The following is a 24,012-nucleotide window of genomic DNA, read 5'->3' as shown; positions in this document are numbered from 1 at the left end:
AGGCTTCCTGAACATGAAATTATATGTAGGTAACACCTGAAATGCAAACATTTTGCCTTTCCTTCTCTGTGAGACAATCCACTGCCTTACTTTGCCGTTTCTCCTATTTTCATCTTCCACGTTTAGCTAATAGTAAGGGTTCTTACCTAATAGTAAGGGTTCTTACCTATGTTGTTCAAGGACTTTAGCAATGGTTTCTTTTCAAAGTCAAGAGTCACTTGAGGAGCTCGTTGTCTATGAGGATTTCAGAGATGAGCAACATGTGGCAGACAAAGGGTTTCTGATGTGATCTTTCCCTAAATAGCCATTAAGTGCTTGTGTTCCTAATCCGAAGATGTATTTGCCTCTGAAATTGAGGGCATAGTCACCTCACAGAACTGAAACTGGTCTTCCTTTCTCATTGCACTAATTGCAAAGGGCATATTGGTTTCCTGGGTCTGTGCTGCAGAGAAGTATTAAATATGCCCACTCTGCCATGATAAACACTCCTGCTTGCACGTTAAGTGGAATAGTAATGATTTTATGCTGCAACATGGAGTAGATACTACTGAATTAATTGGCGATTTTGATCCTTGAGTTTCCAAGTTATCCTTCATTTAAGCTGCTCTTACTTTAGATAATTGGATCCTGGGGCCCAGCACACAGTGTATAGCTGTTATGTCACAGTCTATAAGCAATCAGATTTCATTCATGCTTGTTACCTGATCTTCTCTATTGGCAGGTGAAGTTTATGGTGAAGTCTTGTGCTTGAGGACTCTGAAGTGTGTCATTGCTGTGCATTAAAACTGGTTTATATCATTCTGCATTGTAATTTTTTTTAGAACTTCAGGAATGTGTTGGATTAACTTGTTTGGGGTTGGGCCTGTGATACATGCAGAGCTTCTCAGCTTTACCCAAAAAATGAAGAACTAAATACTGCCTCTCTTTGGAAGTGCCAAGTGTTGTATTGGAGACATTTAGTTTTTGTGGTTGGACTCAAGCAGTGTTTCCCTATTGGTAATAAGAACTAGCAGCGAAGATGAGATAGAGGGAAGTAATGGCCACCATGGCTGGCCAGGGTGTAATTCCTGAGCAGTGTGAAATCTTCTCAATGTGATCTGATGCTGGACTATATGAAATAGCAAAGCACGGAGTTTTGAAAGGCATGGGTCTAGTCTAAACCTCTTTCAAGTCTGTTGCAAAGGTCTTTATTTCACCAAAGCCTTGACATTTAGAATGTGTTGTCTTCTCCCAATTTTCTTGCATTGCCCTCCACCCAAAGGAAACTCATAGAACCTTGAACTCAGTATCAAACTGACCAGTTCACAAAGGATTTCCTGGAAGCTTGTATGTTTCCCTTTTTTCTTAACTTACTGTCCTAAGGGTGTGTTTTGTAACAGCAAGGGCTGATAAGGCAGGAGGCTCAGAAACAGCTGCATAGCTAAGCAACTTTAAATAGAGACTGTATGTCAGGGAAATTAAAGATTATGAGCTAGTGAGACACCTCCGTGGGACAAATCTAAGCAGCTTGTTACTTGTCGATGTCTTGTCTTTTCTTTCTGGAGGGAGAGGTTAATTAACGTGTTAATGCAAGCCTGAATAGTGCTATTTGTTTCTGGTGTTCTACCTGTCTCTAGTATGTTATGAAAGAGATGCAGCTTGTTGTACAGCCTGGAAATATTTGACTGGGTAGTTTTAAGGTTTTTTAAAAAGCCTCTTGATGTAATCATGTGTGAAACTTCTGAATGACCCCCTGTGTATTACTGCAGTGGTGAGGTGGATTTCAAACCTTAGGACTCTGGTTACTCTTGGAGAGATGCTCACAACCGTGGGAGGATGAGTTGTTCTTCAAGTATTTTGGTTCTCTAATGAGCAGGATGAGATGGAGTCTGTGTGTAGTAGAAGGTGTCAGAGAAATAACATTAAAATTGCCATGAAGTATGAGAAGAGTTAGCTTCTATGTTAAATGACCCACATTTTAGGTTGTTTTGAATTTCAATGTGATTTAATTATTATAGTGTTAATTTTAATTTACTATCTGTATTTCTCTTCCTGTCTATCACAGAATAGATGAATTGTCTTGTTTTTCTCTCTAGAACTTTCCTTACTTTCTGGGATGCTTCTTTTTTGCCCTTATCTCTGCCTTTCATGAAAGCAAGAAGCTGCTTGACCAAAAGGCAGTGGTGTCAACTCTCCTGATGTTGTAATCGTGTTTGCCTTCTGGTTATCCTGCAGGTTTTTTTTTTTCTCTTCATGATATGACTGTAGTTTTCACTACCAAATTTCATGTTGTTTTATCTTCTTCCCCAAAGGGGAAGGGCTAAGACTGTACTCACTCCACCAAATACCAGCAAAGAATTGAAACTTCATGCATCCTATAAAAGCAGTGGTAGATGAAGTGGTGCCTTTTGGGTTGTTGCATTGAAACATGTTTTTGTGGTTGATGGAAAAGAAACTTTTTATTTTCACTGCTTTTATCATAAAATCTGTTCATCAGTTCATGACAGGCATCCCATATGCCTTTAGAAGTCCAAAAGTTTGTTGTTTCCATTGAGTTCAAGCAGTAAATGCAAGATGAATATGTTTAATAACTTCCTAACTACCAGTGTAGAGGAGGCACATGTGCTTACCTCTCCTAAGCAATTCCCCCATGCCCCACTGACAAGTTAAGACATTTGCCTCTATGTTGCTTGAAACAATTTCTTGGTGACTTAGGAATTTTTATCCTTGTCTTTGTTTATTTCTGTGCTGTGGTTTACATGACATCTGAGACTGTCAAAATGACTACTCCAGACATAGTAAAATGATTTTGGAAACTTTTGTAGTGAACTCCTAAAAAAAATTTTCATCCACCCTCTTGCCAGAAGATTTCAAACCCAAGTCAGCCTGGTTGTGTCTCTCTGTGCAGCATGCTGTTTTGTGGCAGTATATTTGGCAGCAAATTACATTCTTCTGTTGACTCATCTTTCTTCCTGCTATTGTGTGTTTGAAGGAGGCCTTATTTGTCTGGCTTGTAACTCATTCTCTGACAGAAACGCGCCAGACTTCACCTTTGCCCTTGATAACTCTTGGACTGACCAGGTGCTAAATGGGCCCTGGCGAAGTGATTTCAGGTGGGATAGAATTTGAACCAAAGCTGGTTGTGACTGTCCTTACATTCTTCTTTAACTCCCCTGGTGCATGGCTTTTCAGACAGGAGTGGTCCTGCAGGCTTCAGAGACCATGACACCAGTAGCTGGGAAGGCCAGCTTGTCCTGTGTCATTAGTGCTCTTGTGCAGAGCAGCCTTAGATCTGATACAAGATGAAGTGACAAGTCCAAGGTATGGCAGCTGTGCACTTGGTAGCCAATACCATCTAAATGTTTATAAGAATGTTTTCACATTGATGCTGGTGCTGATGCCAGGCCTGTCCACTAGGACAGTTTAGGCTTGAGGAGAGTAGCCGTGTTGCTCTAAGTCCTCAAGTGTTTAACTCTGCATAAATTTCATGCAGATGCCTGTAAGGCAAAGCAAATTTGCTCAATGAACTCTTTGCTGGACACAATATTAGTTCTGTGCTTTCTCATACAGGAGGATTGTTCCTTTGCAGAGCTTGTGTTTGGGTGAGAGAAGTAGAGGATACACAAATTACCACTCATTAGTGGTGGTTGATGTTTGTGGTCTTCAGCAATGCATTCAAAGTTCTGTAATTTCATTCTGAGTGAAGAGAAAGTTAGGCCTGCTGAGAGCTGGCTTTGCTTTGCTAGTGCAGCAACCTTCCAAACAGATTTTTCCCTGACCTTTTCAACCTTTAACATCAGATTTTAATTTTAGATGTCAACATTGCTGTCCCTAAATGCAAACCTGGGATGTTTATTGAATGACAGTGAAGCCATTTCTCGATGTTTGTTTTATTGTGTGAGGTCAGGAGTTTGAACATTTATCTTGGGGCAGAGTGAGAGCTTCAGAGTTTGGATTGTTTTCTGATGGGAAGAGAGAGTAATGAGATGTGCTGATGTGCTGCAGGTTCAGATTAAGAGACAGCTTTGCTCATGTTTCACACTTTATTTAGCCTTTTTAACAGCAGATTTTGCCTGCTTTACTGGGGGTTTTGCACATTTTTCCAGAGCTGGAGGAGAAATGGACTTTCTCTAAAGAGACCTTTTCTGTGCCTGTTTGCTCCACAGACCAGATCGGAAGCGGAGGGACGTGTTCCGAATTGCAAATGCCACTTTGGCCACTCGAAACAGGAACACGACCGGGACAGATCACTTCACCAATGCTTCTGATGCAGAAGAGAATGAGGTGGAATACCCATTCTTTGAGACCAAAGTGGATGGCAAGGAGAGAACTGTCATCTCCCATCTCCAGCCTTTTACTCTTTACCGCATTGATATTCACAGCTGCAACCACGAAGCTGACACGCTCGGTTGTAGCGCTTCCAACTTTGTCTTCGCAAGAACCATGCCTTCAGGTAATGGTCTTACAAGTGTAAAGCTTTGTTTTATTGTCTGAGGAGAGACCAATCTCAGGGAGGACGGTCTCTCCAAAAACACTTAGAAAAACATTGGGGTCTAGTAAACATTCTCTGCAAGAAAATAAATTGAAGCTATATAAAAGTTCACTACAGTATTTTAATGTCCTTGGCTGGTCCTCTGTGTGTGTTGAGTGATGTGCTTTGAGTCTGCCCTGTGATCTGGAGAAGGCTTGAAGTGTGTGCAGTGACTATGGCAGACATTATGAGACAATCTGTTTCCCAGCCATGTAGGTGAGACCCACAGACATGGGGGTTGAAAGGTTTTATTCTTCAGTTCCCGATATGCTGAATGGAGACAGGGGAATGTTTCTCTGCTAATGTTTAGTTTTGCTGTGTTCACTCTGAACTGTTTGCAGATGTTAAGAGTTTTGCTGGTTGGAATGTTTGCCAAATGTTTCTTCTGTGACAGAATGACCATGCATTTGTCTAGCCTGGAAACAGGAGGAATACTGTGTTGCTTTGTGTGCCCCATCTAGAGTATTTCAAATAGGAAGCATTCAATGTTGTACTCATGCTTAGGACTTTTACAGATTGTGTTTCTTCTGAGAAGTACAGAGATGATTTCAGTGTAAGCTTGTATGCATCCAGCATATAGGCCTTCAGCAAATGTCTGGGAATATTTGATGCAGAATGGTAGCAATTTTGTTTCATTTCTGGAAGGAAAGACTACCACAATACAAATCCAGCTGTGTCAGTAAAAAAAACAAAAGTATTGCTTACTTCAAGGAAATACGAAAATTTGAGAGATCAGGGAAAAGGAAATAAATGTTCCCAGATTTTTAGCACGTGGATCTGAAAATTAAAGGTGTAACAATTCTGTTCTCTTCTAAACTGAACACTTGTATTTTTTAAAAACTGGTCTCTCTTCTTGAACTGAAACAGTCTTCATATTCCCATCAATTTTTGAACAAAACACACAATTACCAGGAATGAACTGGGGATAAAGCAGTTCCTGAATTGCCTGTGAGACTTGGACTCTCCAACTTCCTAAGTGTGATTGTTTTGGGGAAGGGATGTTTGTGGGGCAGATCTTGTGCGTTCACAGCCATTTGCAGACAGGTTGCTGTTCACAGCCTTTTGGTGGGAATAGCTGTCTGCACTGTTGTGGTGTAGTGGGAAGTCTGGAAGATAGAACCACATGCTGATAAACAGGTTTTTTGGCATACAGAGCACAGTGACTAACACAGAGCTCATACCTGGTGAAGCTGTCTGCATACACTGCTCTTCTGGCAACCAGCAGTTGCTAATCCCTCCAGCAGACCCCTGGCCAATACGTTTTGTCTCTGGATCTTTGAATAGCAGTGCAGTGGTCTGATACTTAAAAAATAGTGCAAACCTTTCGTTTTCGTCAGTTGTTGCCTAAGTTGCTGCTTCTGTAATAGGTGTTATTCTCACATCAGCTGTAAATATTTTACAGAGGGAGCTGATAACATTCCAGGAATGGTAACGTGGGAAGCAAAAGAAGAAAATACCATCCACCTGAAATGGTCAGAGCCTGCCAACCCAAATGGGCTGATTCTAATGTATGAAATCAAATATGGCCAGCATGGAGAGGTGAGAACTTGACATTTCTCTGTTTAGAATTACTGCATGTTACTCTTAATTCACAAAATGGGATCCTTCTTAACGCACTTCTGTGCAATGCTGCAAACCGAGCACAGTCGCTGTCATTTCAGACGCACAGCACCAGCCAGCAAGCCATTGCTTAGTTTGATTTATTTTGACAGTATCTCGTTAAGGAGGTTGAAGCAAAACTGATCAGGTGGGGCTTTTAAACATCAACTTCTCCTGCAGTTTCCCAGTTTCCTCAAGAGTGAAGGAATGTGAAGGTATCAACGTGAACTGTAAATTGTTTTGTTATCTCTTTTAGGAGAAGCGGGAATGTGTTTCCAGACAGGAATACAAGAAGGTTGGAGGAGCTAAACTAACTCACCTGAACCCTGGAAACTATTCTGCTAGAGTTCAGGCCACATCATTAGCTGGAAATGGGTCATGGACTGAGCCAGTCTCTTTCTACGTGCAACCCAAATGTAAGATGAGTGTTTGTTGGCTGTGCCAAACTGGGGGACTTGTCTTTTTAATAACTCCTGAAGTTTATGTATGTAACTGGGTGTATGAGCCTCTTGGCTCTACTCCTCTTAGTTGCTGATGATTCTTTGGAAACTCTGTTCCATTTTTTGGCAAGAGTTGACAACCAGGAGGTGTATCTGAAGTGCAGTCCTTTCCTTGTGTGCACTGTGTATATCTATATAAGAGGTGCAGCTGGGTGATGAGTGTGCAGAGCACACCACTGTGGCTTCCTGTGAAGTACAGCTATGTTGGGAGTGTAATGCTAGCCATACAACATGGAGCTGGATTGTACAGAGCCTGTGGCAATAAGGAAAACCTGCTTTAAATGGCAAAATAGTACAAGAAACAAGTAATTTGTGCAGATTTTTGTCTGGCAGGTTTAAGTATCAAGATGATTTTTCATATGAAGTGTTCCAAGTGTCATTTGGTACAGAAAACATCTTGATCACAGGGTGACGCTGGTCCTGACAATGGGAGTATATTATTTTTCGGAAGAACATGACTGTAGAGTTCACAGAGACCCTCTCAAGAACTTCTGCATTAAGGTGTAGAGCAGATGCATTCCCAGAATACCGGAGCTCCATCTTTTATTCCTTTTTGATTTTCTAATGGTTGAACTTCGAAGAACTTCAAGAGCAGTGTGTGTGTTCCAAATATAAGCATGAGCAATTGCAAGGTGAACAAAAGGTGGGGAAAAGAGGAATATGCAAGTGAACAATTAGGTATTGTTCACTGAGGAATGGAAGTCCTTAAGCACAACTTGTGAAAACAACCCCTGGACAGACACTGTTTTGTACAAAATTAATGCTTTTCACTGTCTGTTTTCTTGTTCCACTCATCTGCAGTCAGGGAGTGTTCCTGACTACATTTTTCCACATCAGACAAGAAAATGAGCACTTTGATTTCTTCCCTGTATGGAAATACACCGAGTGGGTTTTGAATGTTTCTTTGTTAATGGGGGTTTTGTAGAAATCCTGATACAGTTGTTTTCTTGTTGGTTACAGCAGCACACTATGGAAACTTCCTGCACTTGGTAATTGTGCTCCCTATTGCTTTCCTGCTCATCATTGGGGGATTTCTGATAATGCTGTATGTCTTTAACAAAAAGAGGTGAGTTGCTTATGCTTGTGGTTAAATCTGCAAGAGAGGGAAGTTTATTTTCAAATCTGTCCCCATGGAGCAAGTCAAAATTAAAGAGAGAGATGGTGTTCAAAGGAGTTGGAAAGCTAATGCAGATTCTGTCTTGTTGGTCTGTAAAAGGAGGAGGGTGGTTTAGAGTTACCACAAGCATCTGGCTGCTGCTTGAGATGTGAAAAGGCTTTTTATTGTAGTATCGTGTTTGAGAGGGAAGAGGAGGGTTTGTCAGGATCATATCCACTGGGACAATAATGGCAAATACTAAACCTGTATGATCAGAAGATTTGACTGAAGTGCAGGTCAGTATAAATCATGAAAACTTAGTTCTGGTTAGGTTAAGTTAATTTTTTGCCAATTCTAGAAGGTTTTTTCCAAGTCTTTACATCCACTTAACAATTACATCCTGGACAGGGGAGTCTAGGGGACTGTTCTGTTGATTTGTTTTGTTCAATTTTTTGTAACTAGAACTTTAATTTTTTCAACATTTCATTGAAATGCATAATGCAACCTTAGTAGAAGTCAGTGCAGATGTTCAACCTTGTGGCTTCCTAGGTTTTTCCTTACACTTACATAAATTATCCTCACTGAGTATCCCATTATTACCAGCTCTGTTTCATTTATGTGCAGACAGTTTTCCCAGTTCTCAAGCACTCCATAAAGATTTTTTTATCTAGTGAACTACAGCACCCACTTGGCCTTCCCTGGGGCTTTCCTAGGTGAAATGCCTCGTAACTCATTCTTCCTTAAACTCCTCTTCTAGCCCACAACAATGTTTTGTGCTCTCAGCCACAGGTCTGCTGGGTTTATCACCACACTGCTGTGTTTCTTAAAGGAAGCTGACCCAGCAACTACAAGTATTTTGTGTTTGTGCTGTTCTGGTGCTCATTTAGTATAGAGAAGGCTGCAGGTTTCCTGGGAAGGCTATTTTGGTCTGTTTTCCTGTTGGGTATGTGAGGTAGATTGCAAACTTGGGTTGTCCCCTTTGTCTGAAAAGCTGTCCACATACAGTAAATAAGGAAAGAGTAGAAAAGATACAGAGGAGGTAGTCTGAAATGTACTTAGGTTTAAAGATTAAAAAAGGAAAAAAATCTTTCCACAGGAACAGTGACAGATTGGGCAATGGAGTACTTTATGCTTCTGTGAACCCCGAGTATTTCAGTGCTTCAGATGGTAAGTGTAGCCTCACTTCTGATGCTTTCACTTTTTGTGACTGACTTTGAAAGGTATGAACTCTACAAGAGATGTAAAACTGCTTTCTTCCTTAATTTTATTAGCACAACCATGGAATCCAGCATTGCTAATACATAAATGCCACCTAACCATTGAAATTGGGGTGGTTTTCAGTTTTTTCCCTGTAGTTAATTGAGCTGAGGCAGATTTGGATGCATTGGATTCACTGTCAGATTACCATCTACTCATCTTATGATGCTTTCACTGGAATAAAGGATGAATTTCTGAATTCTTCATCTTTCACGTTTTCCCTTTTAAACCCTCTTGTGACGTATCAGAACAAACTCACTGATTGTTGCTGTGTAGTTCTCCCATGGGAAGTAGTACCACTTAGGAAAACCATCTCCTCACTTCCCATCCCAGTAAAACTCTCCAATGACTTTTTGCAGTTACAAGGAAGAGCAGAGCGGTGCTATGGACATATCACATGCAGAAATTTCGTGTTAAAAAGAGCATGGGTGTTCAGTGTCATCCATGTTTGTTTCTCTTAATACCTAGAGTTCAGATAAGAATCAAGAATCAAGAATCAAGAAGGTTGGAAGAGACCTCAAGGATCATCGAGTCCAACCTGTCACCCTACACCTCATGACTATCTAAACCATGGCACCAAGTGCCACGTCCAATCCCCTCTTGAACACCTCCAGGGATGGTGACTCCACCACCTCCCTGGGCAGCACATTCCAATGGCCAACCACTCTCTCTGTGAAGAACTTTCTCCTCACCTCCAGCCTAAACCTCCCCTGGTGCAGCTCGAGACTGTGTCCTCTTGTTCTGGTGCTGGTTGCCTGGGAGAAGAGACCAACCCCCTCCTGGCTACAACCTCCCTTCAGGTAGTTGTAGACAGCAATGAGGTCACCCCTGAGCCTCCTCTTCTCCAGGCTAAACAGTCCCAGCTCCCTCAGCCTCTCCTCATAGGGCTTGTGCTCAAGGCCTTTCCCCATCCTCGTTGCCCTTCTCTGGACATGCTCCAGCAATTCAACATCTTTCCTAAACTGAGGGGCCCAGAACTGGACACAGTACTCAAGGTGTGGCCTAACCAGTGCTGTGTACAGGGGTACAATGACCTCCCTGCTCCTGCTGGCCACACTATTCCTGATGCAGGCCAGGATGCCATTGGCTCTCTTGGCCACCTGGGCACACTGCTGGCTCATGTTCAGGTGGCTGTCAACCAGTACCCCCAGGTCCCTTTCTGTCTGGCTGCTCTCCAGCCACTCTGACCCCAGCCTGTAGCTCTGCTTGGGGTTGTTGTGGCCAAAGTGCAGCACCCGGCACTTGGACTTGTTGAATGCCATCCTGTTGGACTCTGCCCATCTGTCTAGATGGTCAAGGTCCCTCTGCAGAGCCCTTCTACCTTCTAACAGATCAACACCTGCTCCCAGCTTGGTGTCGTCTGCAAATTTACTGATGATGGACTCAATCCCCTCATCCAGATCATCAATAAAGATATTGAACAGGATGGGGCCCAGCACTGATCCCTGGGGGACACCACTAGTGACAGGCTGCCAGCTGGATGTGGCACCATTCACCACCACTCTCTGGGCTCGGCCCTCCTGCCAGTTCCTAACCCAATGCAGAGTGCTGCTGTCCAAGCCACAGGCTGACAGCTTGGCCAGGAGTTTGCTGTGGGGGACAGTGTCAAAGGCCTTGCTGAAGTCCAGGTAGACTACAACCACATAAGCTGGCAGAACAGTGTTTTTTAAGCTAGCTTCAAACTGACCTTAATGTATTTGTGACTGACAAATCTATTTGGCCATGACAATGCTTAGAGGTTTTAGACTGTGGCAGTGTTTAGATCCCCCTGGTGTATTTGCGCTGAGTGCTCTGCTAACAGAATGAGATAATTGTAGTTCTAAAGTCAGATGTGGGTGCTTTGGGGCAACTTTAATTTCTTACAGTTCTCTGTGGCAGACACAACGTGGATGATGCTCAAGTGTTTAAAACCATACAGGAAATAAAAATTCTTTAAAAGAAAATTACTGTTCCTAGAACAGCTAGGTTTGGTTTTGCTGTCTGTGTTATTTTCCTGTACTTCACTGTCACAGGAGGTTGTGCCTGCTGATGATGTAGATGAAAACCTTGCCAGTTGTGTTGGGTATCCCTGAGCAGCAGCAGGAGCTGAATGAGCCTGGCAGTCCAGGAATCCTCATCTCCAGAAAGCCTATGTGCTACGAGTGCCATGGAATGAGAACCCTGGGAATTCAGCTTTCTGGCTAAATGAACTATGTTAAAAAGAACAAAACCCCCAAATCCACGTTACTCCTATTGCTAGATAATTGTTTTATCCCTCCACCTCCCTCCCAGGTGTGGTTGTAGCAAACATGCCTGTATTGTGGGCTTCGTCGACACAGGTGGCTTTTCAAGTGCAGGAGGAAATCGGAACATCAGATGAATTTCCTTGATGCATCAGTTCTTTTTATGGTTTAGTTTGGTGCTACTGCTGTAGACTTCTTGTCAGAATAATGTTTCCAAAAGTTCCCAAGGAGGCTACAGAGTTGAGCCAGACTGGCAGTGGAATATTCTACTGTTAATTTTTATAGCAGCACCATTAGAGTTAAAGGTCTGTCAGTATTCATGCTATAATCCTCTATTTTTGCATCCTGTGATTTCACCCATCCAGAGCATGTGACAGTAGTGTCCCCTCTCTTGGTGACTGATAGGCAGCAGCATCAGTGACTGCTCAGATGTCTTCTTGCCTGAGGCACTCCTGCCTCCTGGCAGTCACCTTCTGAGATCTCCCTTCTGCCTCAGATTAAAGACTTGCAGTAGCAAGTTCTGCCTTTACTGGTGCAATGGTGTGTGTGTAAGTGATCAGAATATCACCTGATCTGGTAGGCTCTCTTTCCCTCTGGTTGTAACATCAATCTGTTAATAGAGAAGACAGAAAACACTAAACGGTTGCAGATGATCAAGTGTGTTTGATGCTGTCTGGAAGAGTTAGAAAATCAAGGATACCAGGAAAAGCTCAAGCCCAAAGTATTGATTCAAGGCTTATCACACCCCGCTTTTGTGCTTTGAGGTTCCTTATTTCTATCCCATGATGTCAGTACCATAGTGAGGCCACTTCAAGTCCATCTACACCTTCATTAAGATTTATTTGCATACCAAGCCTCTACCTTCTCTGTATGGGAAAGGCTGTGAACTGTTTGCAACCTGGTGCCAAGGTATCAGCTTTGTGTCCAGTGTTTTTTACAGTAAATCTGTTTGCTATCGTACAGCAGTGAATGGTCACAGTGCCTGCAGAAATGGAACATCATGGCCTGTTCTCTCTGTCCTTAGTGTATGTTCCAGATGAATGGGAGGTGCCCCGTGAGAAGATCACCATGTGCCGGGAGCTTGGGCAAGGCTCCTTTGGAATGGTGTATGAGGGAATAGCCAAGGGAGTGGTGAAGGATGAGCCAGAGACCAGGGTAGCCATCAAGACAGTCAATGAGTCTGCAAGCATGCGTGAGAGGATTGAGTTCTTAAATGAGGCCTCGGTGATGAAGGAGTTCAATTGTCACCATGTGGTAAGTCACGCAAAAGTGACAGGTGGTGATTCATACACCTCTGGTGCCAACTGTCTTGAGGGTGTTCAGGGTATGGCTTTACCAACTGAGGTGGGAACTTGGGATTTTTGCTTCAGCTCCACAAACTTTATAATGTTATTTGAAACAGGAGTCAAGGAGTGGAACCAAACCTGCTTTCAAACCTTTCTCACAAGTTCACAAGTGTTTGGGGCTTCATATTGATGGAGATAAACGATTGTTGCAATTCAGTTAGCTCTCTTTGTAACTGAAACCTTGGTTTCTCCTCTCCCAGGTTCGGCTGCTTGGTGTTGTTTCTCAGGGCCAGCCTACGCTGGTTATCATGGAGCTGATGACACGTGGGGACCTCAAAAGTTACCTGAGATCATTGAGGCCGGACACAGAGGTGAGTCACAAAATCCTGAATGTTTTTTTTATTTCTTCACTTAAAATCATCTTGAACAAAGCAGCCTCACATTGGAAGCAGCAGGCAATTAGTCTTTCCTGCCCTTTTTAAGCTCTTAATAAGAGCTTCTCTGTGATCTGCCTTTTTTCATGAGGTAGGTATTGCAAATAGCTTGGTGTACAGCATGGAATAGGGTCCCTTCTTGTGTTACCAAATCCTGTTTTCCAATTTAGAATTCAGTCTCTAATCTAATATCAAGATATTAAACAAAAAATTGGCTAGCTCAAGCATGTGTGTTAGGATAATTGTTTCGTGTTGTATTTCCTGCCTGTTGCCTCTGCTGGAAAGCAAAGGTCCAGTATCTTAGCTAATATGCTTACTCTGGTATGTAGGCCATCAGTCTAACATATAACATTGCCACAAACAATACAAGGTCTGAGGGGTAAAGATGACACACAGGTCACTTGTCACTGAAATTAGAGTAGACCATGTAGAGAATGAGCTCAGCAGCCCTTGCCCTTGATCCAGAGGTTCCAATGTGAGTAGCTTAGAAGAAGAGAATGTGACCACAGTCCGTGCACAAGAGATTGGTGTAAATGGAGGACACTGCATGCAGCAAGAGCAGATTACTGGAGTGGCTGGGTACAGAAAGTAATCACACTTTTAAATACAGCATTCAGCAAATGCCAGTAGGACTGTGGACTAAGGGCTTGACTGGCATTTGTCAGGTTACATCAAGTAGTTTTGGTTGAATTCAACAAAGTTTCCCAAAAAGGGCAGTGACATTATGCAGAGATTACCAAAATTTTGAGCTCTGTACTTGGCTTTCCTGTATGCTGGTGTGCTCCAAAGCAGTCTGTGATAGGCCTATCCCTAGATTCCTTGCATTCTTCAATGTGCAATGTAAAGAGTTGAGCAAAATCTTCTGATGACCTGTATGGAAAGGGTGCTTCTGTAAGGTGTGAATGAAGGGTTTGCCTGGTCACTTGCTTTATCAGTAATTTAACCACGCAGTTCCCATACCTATCTCATCCTCCTGGGATTCAACTTGCATTGGTCCTTCTGGGCTTTCTTGGTTATACGGTCTTGGCTCCCGTAAGGTTTGTTGCACTCAGCTCTTGGGAGCCTGGAAGTGGTAGGTATGGCTCCTTTACACAAAGCAGCACAATTGGAAGGAGATGACAGGGCTGGATGTGAACATGTTTGTGGAAGGTGGGTAAGGGACCATGTAATGTCTGGATGGTCATGTAATGAAGTTCAGTGATCTGTGTGCTCCAGGATGTTTGTCATTAGTAGAGTTCAGTGTATGGGGCTGTGGTTTTGGTTACTCTGTCAGTAATGATTGTCTCAGAGGTTTAAAGCTGAGGGAAATTCATACTGTTAAGGGTTAGTTGAAGTGACTGTGTATAAATACCTGAACTCCTTCATCTATGAGACTGAGAAGAACAGAATCGTTCCATGTATACAAGCATCCATATACCTGTGGATGGAGCGAATTTGCTTGAGAAAAGATTGTCTTAGAGGCTTTTCTCCTAAGTACAAATAAAAGTAATTCAAGAGACATCTAAATATCTGGTTATGGAGAGCTAGGGAACAGGGAATGAAATAGTTTAATATATTCTGGTTATTTGTGAAGATGGTAAAACAGTAGCAATCTCTAAAATAAGCCCTCTGCTTTATCTCTCAAAACTTGAGTGGCAGGAGGCTGGACACTTTAAAAGATGTAAGATAATATCATTATACCAAATAAGTCTTCAGCCTGTTCTGAAAGAGCTTTTGGGGAGGTCTGGTTGTTCTGGTTAGATGTGGCCAGTTTTCCCCCTAAGTGGACATCATGATGTATGTCATCATGAGTTGCTGCTTAGACTGGATCATGTCAGGCTGAGTTGTGATTGTATGATTATTTTTGTTTTGTTTAAAAAGATAAAAACATTACAGCTTGATTTAGAATTTTTTTTTCTTTCCAATTTATCTGTTTCATCTTCTTAATCTTGCTTAGAATAATCCCAGCCAGGCACCTCCAACTCTGAAGAAGATGATTCAGATGGCAGGAGAGATTGCTGATGGGATGGCATACCTCAATGCCAACAAGTTTGTTCATAGAGACCTTGCTGCGAGAAACTGCATGGTGGCAGAAGACTTCACAGTGAAAATTGGAGGTGTGTCATCTTGGCTGCCACACAAACAAAAAACATGTTTGAAGGCTTTTTGGTTTCTTGAAAGCTGTCTGAAAGATCTTTTAATACTTAACTGTAGTTTAAATTTCTGCAGAATGACATATGTTCCTTATGAAGGCTTGCTGTGATTTAAGACCTGTGAGCAGTCAACATTGAGTTGAAACTCTTGGAATACCTCTACTTGCAGTTGTTCCAGTGAGGAAATAGTGCAGCATGTGGGTTTAAAAAGAGCAGTGCTTTGAGATGCAGATGCTGCAGGCATCTGGGTGGATGGTGCAGTTACCACTGGAGTGTCATTGGCTTTTCTTTAAGTGCACCAAAATAATTCCACCTCCTGTTTATTGATTCAAGAATAAGAATTTTAAGATTATTTTAAAGCATATATGATTTGGAAGTGGAATGTAAGGCTTGACTTGAGCTAGGTGCTGTCCAGTCTGAACTGGAGCTCTGCTTTCCAGACAACAGAATAGCTTTTCTTCTGCTGTTAGAACACCACTTTTTTTTTTTTTTTTTTTTCTTCTCTCTTCACCATCCCTCCAAAACAGTGACAGATGAGTTTTTTCAGACTTCTCTCCAGAGAGAATGATTTTAAGCTCTCGGCTGTTTTTGAGTTGTGCATATTAAAATAACATGTATAGCAACAGCCTTCTGCTGTAGAAAACTAATTCTTTTTATCTGAGCTTAACTCAGCTATTTTGATAATTTGTGTAAGTAATCCTGTCATTTGGGAGAAAGAAAAAATTATTTCATTCTGAGTCAGTTAATTAGGAAATAAGATCTTTGGGGGATTTAATGCATCTTCTGCAGGTTTGGTGAAAGTCAGCCTGAATCCTTCCCATTCCAGGTTTCTCACTCCTCCTTCCCTCACCAGCATGTTTCACAATTCTCTGAGGATGATGCTTTTCTTCCCTTTACCAGGGTACATGGTTACCCCAAAAGCATTCCATGAAATAGGCTGCACTGCTCTCGTTGATGTACCATTCTGAAAATCCATTCATGGAGGGACCGTTTAAGAGCATCTTGCCTGGAACATGCCAGCTCAGACTGTTTAGATCTACAAGGAAGAGCTTTATGCTTCCCTGTCCTGAGCTTATTGTTTATCTGTGTACAATGAACAGAAAAACACAACAAACCCCTCTGGCCCCAAGAGGGGCTGTGCTTCTTCCCCTCCCCCTTCCCAGAGCAGGCAAAAGGGAAGAAAGCCAAGAAGCAGAGAGAGGTTTGTTAAACTTAGCTTGTCAAAGTCAGTATGTGGGTGTGTGTGTTATCTTCAGCCAGAAGATGCCCAGCAGACAGACTGAGAGAGACTGCCTGACTGCCCGTACCTTGTTTTGAATACTGACTCTTAAACATTTCTCTCTCTCCGATGGAAGTGTTTAGAATAATGATTATTTGCTTTCTTACACCCAATAGTGATTTATTTACATTCTTGCACTTTTCTGCTCGAATTTTGTGAGAAGAAATTAAAGACACAGTCTTAAAACTATCACAATCCCCCCTTTCTAAACAATTCCATTGGCTGCTACTACTCTGCATCTAATCTAAAACAGTATCTACAATGAGTGGATGGAGTGAAGAAATGAATAGGGACACTCAGGTGACTCAGGGCTTTCAGAGTTCTTACAGTTCGTGCACCATAGATTCCTCGTGGATTCTCCTCTTGGGCATGATGTCGTATCTGTACAACACTCTGAATTTAACCTCTCTCAGCCAAAGTTAGATTTCTTTGTGGAATACACTGAATTTCACCATTTTCTTGCATCACCCAATAGGTGTGCCCAGGACCTTCAGCAGAAACCACCCCTCGGACCGGCTTGGCCTCTCCTGAAGGAGAAAATACCCAAACAGTTTTGCCTAACAGATTCTTTTCTCTGATAACAGGAACTCTATCACCTTCTTCCTTTCGCAACAAATCTGATTGGGCAGGTCCAGCTCGATTCACTGAACCTCTACTATTCACTAACCAGGTTGCTTGTGCTAAATGTTTCTCCCAGTTTTTCAAAGATCCACCCCCCATGGCTTTGAGAGTGGTTTTCAGCAAACCGTTGTAGCGTTCGATCTTCCCTGCAGCTGGTGCATAGTAGGGAATGTGGAATATCCACTCCATGCCGTGCTCTTTGGCCCAGTTTTTCACAAGATTGTTCTTGAAATGAGTTCCCTTGTCTGACTCAATCCTCTCTGGAGTTCCGTGTCTCCACAGGATTTGTCTATCCAGACCAAGAATGGTGTTACGTGCAGTTGCATGAGGAACTGGATAAGTTTCCAGCCATCCAGTGCTTGCCTCTACCATAGTCAGCACATACTGCTTACCAGATGGAGAACGAGGTAGAGTGATGTAGTCAATCTGCCAGGCTTCACCATACTTGTACTTGGACCATCGGTCACCGTACCACAAGGGCTTGATCCGCTTTGCCTGCTTAATAGCAGCACAAATGTCACAGTCATGGATGACTTGTGTGATAGCATCCATGGAAATGTCAATGGATCTGTCACGAGCCCATCGGTAGGTTGCATCTCTGCCTTGATGTCCTGACGAGTCATGGGCCCACCGAGCTAAGAACAGCTCACCTCGGTGTTTCCAGTCAAGATCAGGATCAGGATCAGAGTTTGTGTCCACCTGGGAAACTCTTGCAGCTAGATCTGCCTGATGGTTGTGTTGTTGTTCCTCTGTAGCTTTGCTCTTAGGAATGTGAGCATCGATGTGTCTCACTTTCACTGGGATTCTGTCGATGTGAGCAGCAATGTCTTGCCACAGATCTGCAGCCCAGATAGGCTTTCCTTTCCTCTGCCAGCCATTCTTCTTCCAGTCTTTCAGCCAACCCCACAAGGCATTGGCTACCATCTATGAGTTGGTGTAGAGATAAAGCTTTGGCCATCTCTCCCGTTCAGCTACGTTAAGAGCTAGCTGGACAGCTTTCACCTCTGCGAATTGACTGGATTCTCCTTCTCCATCTCTCGCTTCTGCAACTCTGCACGTTGGGCTCCACACTGCAGATTTCCATCTCCGCTTGTTCCCAACCAGACGACAGGAACCGTCTGTGAACAAAGCATATCTCTTTTCATCATCAGACAGATCACTGTAAGGAGGAGCTTCCTCTGCACGAGTTACTCTCTCCTCTGGAGGTTTTGCACAGCTTGTGCCTTCTGGCCAGTTTGTGATCACCTCCACCAAACCAGGCCTTTCGAGATTTCCCATTCGAGCTCTCTGTGTTATCAGAGCCATCCACTTAGACCAGGTAGCATCTGTTGCATGATGTGGTGAAGAACCTTTGCCTTTGAACATCCAATTCAGAACTGGCAATCTAGGAGCTAGAAGAGTCAGTTCCAGTCATTTCAGAAGCAGCTTTCACTCCTTCATAAGCAGCTAAAATCTCTTTCTCTGTTGTAGTATAGTATGCTTCTGAGCCTCTATAGCCACGACCCCAGAAACCAAGAGGACGTCCTCGTGTCTCCCCTGGAGCTCTTTGCCATAAGCACCATGTTGGACCATTGTCACTCGCGGCCGTGTACAGAATGTTCTTAATGTCTGGACCAGTTCGGACAGGTCCCAGACCCATCGCTTGGACTACCTCTCGCTTGATCTGGTCAAAGGCTGCTTGTTGCTCAGGACCCCACTGGAAACTGTTAAACCTCTTCATGATGTTACTCGAAAGAGAAACAATCTGTCTGTCTGAAGGAATGTGCAGTCTCCAAAATCCCTGTGTCCCTAAGAAACATAGAGTTTCTTTCTTATTTACTGTGGTGGAGACTGTTTATCACATCCATTGGAATGTGATGGTGACTGTCTTGCCACCACACTCCCAGAAACTGGATTTCTCTGGCAGGTCCTTTCACCTTGTCTCGCTTGATAGCCAAACCAGCTTTCAGGAGAATGTCAATGATTTTGTTACCTTTCTCGAAGACTTCTTCAGCAGTTTTACCCCAGACGATGATGTCATCGATGAACTGAATGTGTTCTGGAGCTCCACCTTTCTCCAAAGCATCATGGATCACTGCATGACAGATGGTTGAACTGTGAATCCACCCCCGGGGCCCTAAATCTGCTGTTTTAGCAGGCAGCATTTAATACTAGTGAGAGATTTGATGCCACTCAATTTATTATCTTTTCTGGTTTGTGTCTAAAAACATGGCAACTGGGTAGACCCAGCAGGTTTGTCTGCCTAAAGCTGATTGTACAGAATAAAACAACTGCTGGGGTAAGCCTGAGTGAGGTGAGCATTGCTAGATCAAAGTCTTGCAAATGCTTATTTGTTTACAGCTAAGGAAATGCATATAACCTGAAGTATGTCTTTAATATTGGTTTGTGTTAGTCATAAATGAGTAGCCCAATCCTCTGCAGCATTTGGGGTGGAATCTTATTCCGGAATTGGAAATTACTTTTGGAGAGGGGGGTTAAAAAGAGAAGCATTTCTCTCAATGTGGGATTATTCAATTAAAGACGATACTACTAAGTGCTAAAGGAGCTCTTGACGCTCTTCAAAAAGAAAAGAAAATGAGAGCATTTGGAGTACAGCTTGGTGAATTCTGTGACTTTCTGAAGGTTTAGCTTGCTGTAAAGCTTGAGCATAAATTCTGGAACTTTTCATATTAATATATTTAAATCATTCAGACTTGTCAGCTGCTGAAGTCAGTGGTGAAAAGGCCTGCTTGTTTGTTGGGCTGTTGCCTGCAAATAGTGTCCTGGGAACAGATTGCAGGTTTTTTTCTGGCTAAAATGGCTTGTAGTAAGGGGAAGTGTTCATCACTTTATCATGCAAACTCCAAATGTTTCTACCTTCTAGATTTTGGCATGACAAGAGATATCTACGAGACAGATTATTACCGCAAAGGAGGGAAGGGTTTGCTGCCTGTCCGCTGGATGTCCCCAGAATCACTGAAGGATGGAGTCTTCACAACACACTCTGATGTCTGGTAACAAAAAAGGGGCTCTGAAAAACTGGTTTAGCCCCAATTCTTTCTAGCCTTTTTCTGTGCTTTAGTAGACTTAACTAAGTGTACTGCTTCTCCTGTCCCTTCAAAGGTAACACTCTCTCGCTGTGAGGCGTTCTGCTTCATATTTCTGTTGCAAAAGCAACAACTCTGGAGATTAAATTCTGCTCTCAGAGGGCAGAATTAAATGGATTTCCCAAACTGGCGGTGGCAGCATGTTTCCTGCTGTGGGTTGTAAGATCAGTTGTGCAGTGAAAAACATTACCTTTGCCTGGAAGAGCAGGTTGTCATTTTTCAAATTGCCCTCCTTCAAGAAAAGCATTAGAAGATGCCAAGAATATAGAAAGGTTCCTAGTGCTGACCTGCTTTTCTATCAAAACCTTCTGTGTAAATAGCTACTTTCCCGCAGACGGTTTGTGTACACTAGCAGGTTTTTCCTTGGGAGTTCTCCCTTGTGTATATCTTGCTCCATTTGGAGCTTTGCTTACTTGTTTTGTACCCCACAAGATGCAGAAATAGGTTTTCCTTTAAAAGCATATTGTCTAGTTGCTGTATCTGTGAAGTTATTAATAGAGGCACTCAGGACATTTCAAAATCTCCTTCTTAGAGGAAATAATGCTCTGGAACAATTCCCCCTTCCCCCCCAAACTTCTGCAGATAGGTAGAGAGGGCTTGGCAGAAGATGAACATGTTCTGGCAAAACCTCTACTCTGTCTTTTATGGTTTCTCTGCCTTCGTAACAAGATGTTTTTATTGCTGATCTGTTACAGAATTGGCAGCTGATTGCCTCCAAATGTCTAGAAGTAGGTAGGGCTGATATTTTAGTAGTAAATGGCATTTTCTTTAAACAGCTTGAGAATTTTGGAGTCAGTGAACTGTAGTCCACAGTATCAGCTTTGAGTGAAAGATTCATAAGAGGAATTACGTAGCAAGTGAAAAACGAAAGCACCAGAATGTCACTTCAGTTTTTTTTTTCTGCATATGGCTAGCAACTTATTTATGAATCCAGTTACCCTCAAACCTGGAAACAGATGAAAATAACCTCTTGGATAGAAGGGGAAGCCCTGTATCAACCATTTATCTAATGGAACAGTGCAGGTCTGCTTTTGGCAGCAAGAGAATTTTGGGGCCTGTAATGGCTTCATGAAGCAGACAGAAATTTGGAATGCATTGGCAGAAAATCCTCAGATGTAGAACTGAGGGAGCCTGGAGTGAAGAGCTGGCAAATCTGTCTGGTCTTGCAGCACAACAGTAACTCTAAGGTCCAGCCATCATCTCCAGCCACACTAGCACCAGTGGACTGCAGCGAGTGGGGTGTTGGGCCCTGGTGACGCACTGCACTGGTTCCATACACACATAGCTTTGAGCCTGGAGCTGCTGAGTGACGTTGCTGTTTAAACATAACTCACATTCCAAACAGAGAAGCCCCACAGATGTTACGCCAAAGCAAGCGTCAGGAGCAAATCAGTGCTGTAGTTGCTGCAGGAAGTACTTGAGTTCTACCTGCAGTGTTAAGAGTTGGCACTCGTCGGTTGCTCAACCCAAAGCAGGGCTGAACAAACAATATTGCAGTTTATCAGCAAAATATCCCAGCCAGGAGTAATGTCAAGGAAAGGAGCTGACTGATTATAAGGTTGGAAAATTTGAGAGGAAGAGGAGTAAACTCTGACAGGTTTTTAGTGGAAGGCATAGAGGAAACAACTGCTTGATGGAGAGGAGCTCCACACCTCTCATCAGTATGCCAGACAGTTCCTTGAGTTGGTTTGTCGTCGTAGTTGTTGGGAGTGCCTTACTCTGAAACACAGCTCACATAAGTATGCTGTCTTGAGGTACGGAACGCTGGTTCAAGGTGGCCAATCTGCTTTGTTTAGAACACGTGTGCATTTGCCTTTGCCACATGTGTCCACAGCTAGAGATGCAGAAATTTCAGTCTGAATCCTAAATGTAGTGGAGCTTCACTTTTCACTGATTATGAAACAGTGTCTGGTTACTTGGTCTGCTTGTGGCCAAAAGGACCATCCCAGTTCACTTCTCAATAATGTTCAGAGCAAACACTCTACTTTGAAAGTCTCTTCATTCCAGGAAGAATTGCCTGAGTCCTTGTATTGGTTCAGGTTTTGAAGCTGCTTCACACAAACCATGTAGCTGGGCTGTTTTGGGGCCATTTATTTTCATCAATCAAATGTTGAGATTGTTTTTCCAGCCTTTTTGGTGTAGGAAATTGTGACATCTGGTTCCAGGTTCTTCGAGATGAGTTTTAGAAGCCAAAATGTCAAGAAGACAGAAGTGTGTGCGTGGTCGGAGTCCAAGATTTATAAGCTGTAAGGTGAAATGGCAAGCTGCAGGAAGAGTGTTTGGAGGTTTTGAAGGGTGGAGCTTGATTTTAGCAATTCATTCTTTTATTGCTGTTCAGACTGCAGAATGAGGTAATTAGGCAAGACTGTTTTTGTTGTAGTTAGGGACAGAGAATGTTTTAAACTTAATGGAGTACTGCACAGGGTGAGTGTGTATTTCTATAAATAAGTCTCCAGCGTCTTGCATTCTGCAGAGCTGGTAGTTGCCTTGAAGGAGCAGCATCAGTTTATTCGTTATGATAATAAGACTAGTAGGTGTGCAAAACTTGTTCTCATTAGTCCTGCAGTGATCAAAGGAGCTTCAAAGGCACCAAAATGTTGAGCTGAACGTCTGCCCCTGCCTCCCCTTAAAGGCAAACAATTGCAAGTCTGTTTGTGCCTCCTGGCTCGAGATGCAAACCACTTTAGATCCAGTGGATAACTGGAAGATAAAACCCCTCTACCATAACCAGCTAATAATGCTGGGCTCCTGTTTTCACAAGTCCCTACTGAAGCTGCCCTTTTTTGCTCTAAGCTTGACTCAGCATTTTAGCCACAGAAGACAAGACAGCATCTAGATTTTATTTCTTTGCACAGCAGCTCTAAAAGTAGATGACTCTTCAGTGCAGGGCAGACAATTCAAGCTATGTCTGCTCAATAAACTAATTTTAAATGGAGATATTTTTAGCAAGTGTCAATATTTACATCCCAACTACCCAATTACATAACTATTGCTTATCTTCCTTTGCCAATAATCAATTCCTATTATTAGACAGACTTCTTTTTTCTGCTGCTGTTCTTTCTAGTTGGTTGGAAGGTGCTGGAAGCTTGGTTTCAAGAAAATAGTTGCATCCTTGTTGCAAAAGAAAAGTGAGTTTCTCCTGAGGATTTAAATGTTTTGCTGATGAAACACCAAATTAGTCTTGATACAAAGAGCTGGAGAACATTCATCTTTCTTCCATGTCTGTTTCAAAAATGGGGCTTGCTGCTGTGTCACATACCTTTTGACTTTGCACCTTTGACTTCAAATGTAGAGGAAGCCAAAGCAGAAGGACAACAGAAGGACAAATGGGAAGTGTGTGTGGAGAACAGAGGTTGGCTAGTTTGCTTGCTCTGAGTGGTGAGGCAGAGGAGATCCACAGGTGTGGTTTGTGCATTTGCTGTCAAGCTCTCAGCTTGCTAGAGCAGTAGGGGAAAATGCAGCTTTTCATTCAGATTTGTGTGAGAAGTATTTCTCGTGAAAACCAGCTTGCACTGAAATGAGAGCTTACAGTTATGCATTGATGCCTCCTTAAGTGCTATCAGGAGTACCTGAGATGTGTTACATGAAGATTTTGAGTTTAATTTTTCAAATGTACAGATTTATTTTGGCATTTTTTGGCTGTCTCTGTGGCTGAAGGGGGCTTGTTGAGCTCATGTTAAATAACCAGTCTCTGAAACTTCTGCACCTGCTTAGAAGGTTTGATTCCCTGCACCCAGCCACAAATGGATCTTCTTGCAAACTCAGGTTGATCAGGGGTCTGTCCAGCCTGAGGTTCTCTGTATAGGAAGCACAGAGATACGAATAGGATTTTTTTTTTTTACCTGTATTGTTCCTTTTTTGTTCCCCACTGTTTTTCCCACTTCACGGTCCTCCTGATGTCTTAACTCAAAGCCATGGGAAAGGGTTAGGTGAGATGCAAGCTTTTTCTCCAGCTGTGGCTCACAGCTTAAACCTCCTCTGAGTTAATAG

The 24,012-nt window shown here is 42.8% G+C and overlaps 1 protein-coding gene across 2 annotated transcripts in view; it reads left to right on the top strand.

Moving 5' to 3' along the window:
- Positions 1-24,012, top strand: part of IGF1R (insulin like growth factor 1 receptor) — a 188,681-nt gene that overhangs the window by 151,128 nt on the left and 13,541 nt on the right. Inside the window, exons 11-19 of one of the 2 annotated variants that reach the window (XM_054388338.1) lie at positions 4,146-4,432; positions 5,913-6,049; positions 6,366-6,525; positions 7,573-7,675; positions 8,802-8,872; positions 12,209-12,438; positions 12,731-12,841; positions 14,841-15,000; positions 19,800-19,929. In XM_054388338.1, coding sequence (XP_054244313.1) covers positions 4,146-4,432; positions 5,913-6,049; positions 6,366-6,525; positions 7,573-7,675; positions 8,802-8,872; positions 12,209-12,438; positions 12,731-12,841; positions 14,841-15,000; positions 19,800-19,929 — 1,389 coding nt within the window. Of the gene's footprint in view, positions 1-4,145; positions 4,433-5,912; positions 6,050-6,365; positions 6,526-7,569; positions 7,676-8,801; positions 8,873-12,208; positions 12,439-12,730; positions 12,842-14,840; positions 15,001-19,799; positions 19,930-24,012 lie in introns of both variants that reach the window. The other variant, XM_054388337.1, reaches the window with a different exon arrangement.

The sequence above is a fragment of the Indicator indicator genome, chromosome 16, assembly GCF_027791375.1.
Source record: "Indicator indicator isolate 239-I01 chromosome 16, UM_Iind_1.1, whole genome shotgun sequence".
In the NCBI taxonomy this organism is placed as follows: Eukaryota; Metazoa; Chordata; class Aves; order Piciformes; family Indicatoridae; genus Indicator; species Indicator indicator.
The sequence above is the reverse complement of the archived record's forward strand: the minus strand, read 5'-3'. Positions and strand labels throughout refer to the sequence as shown.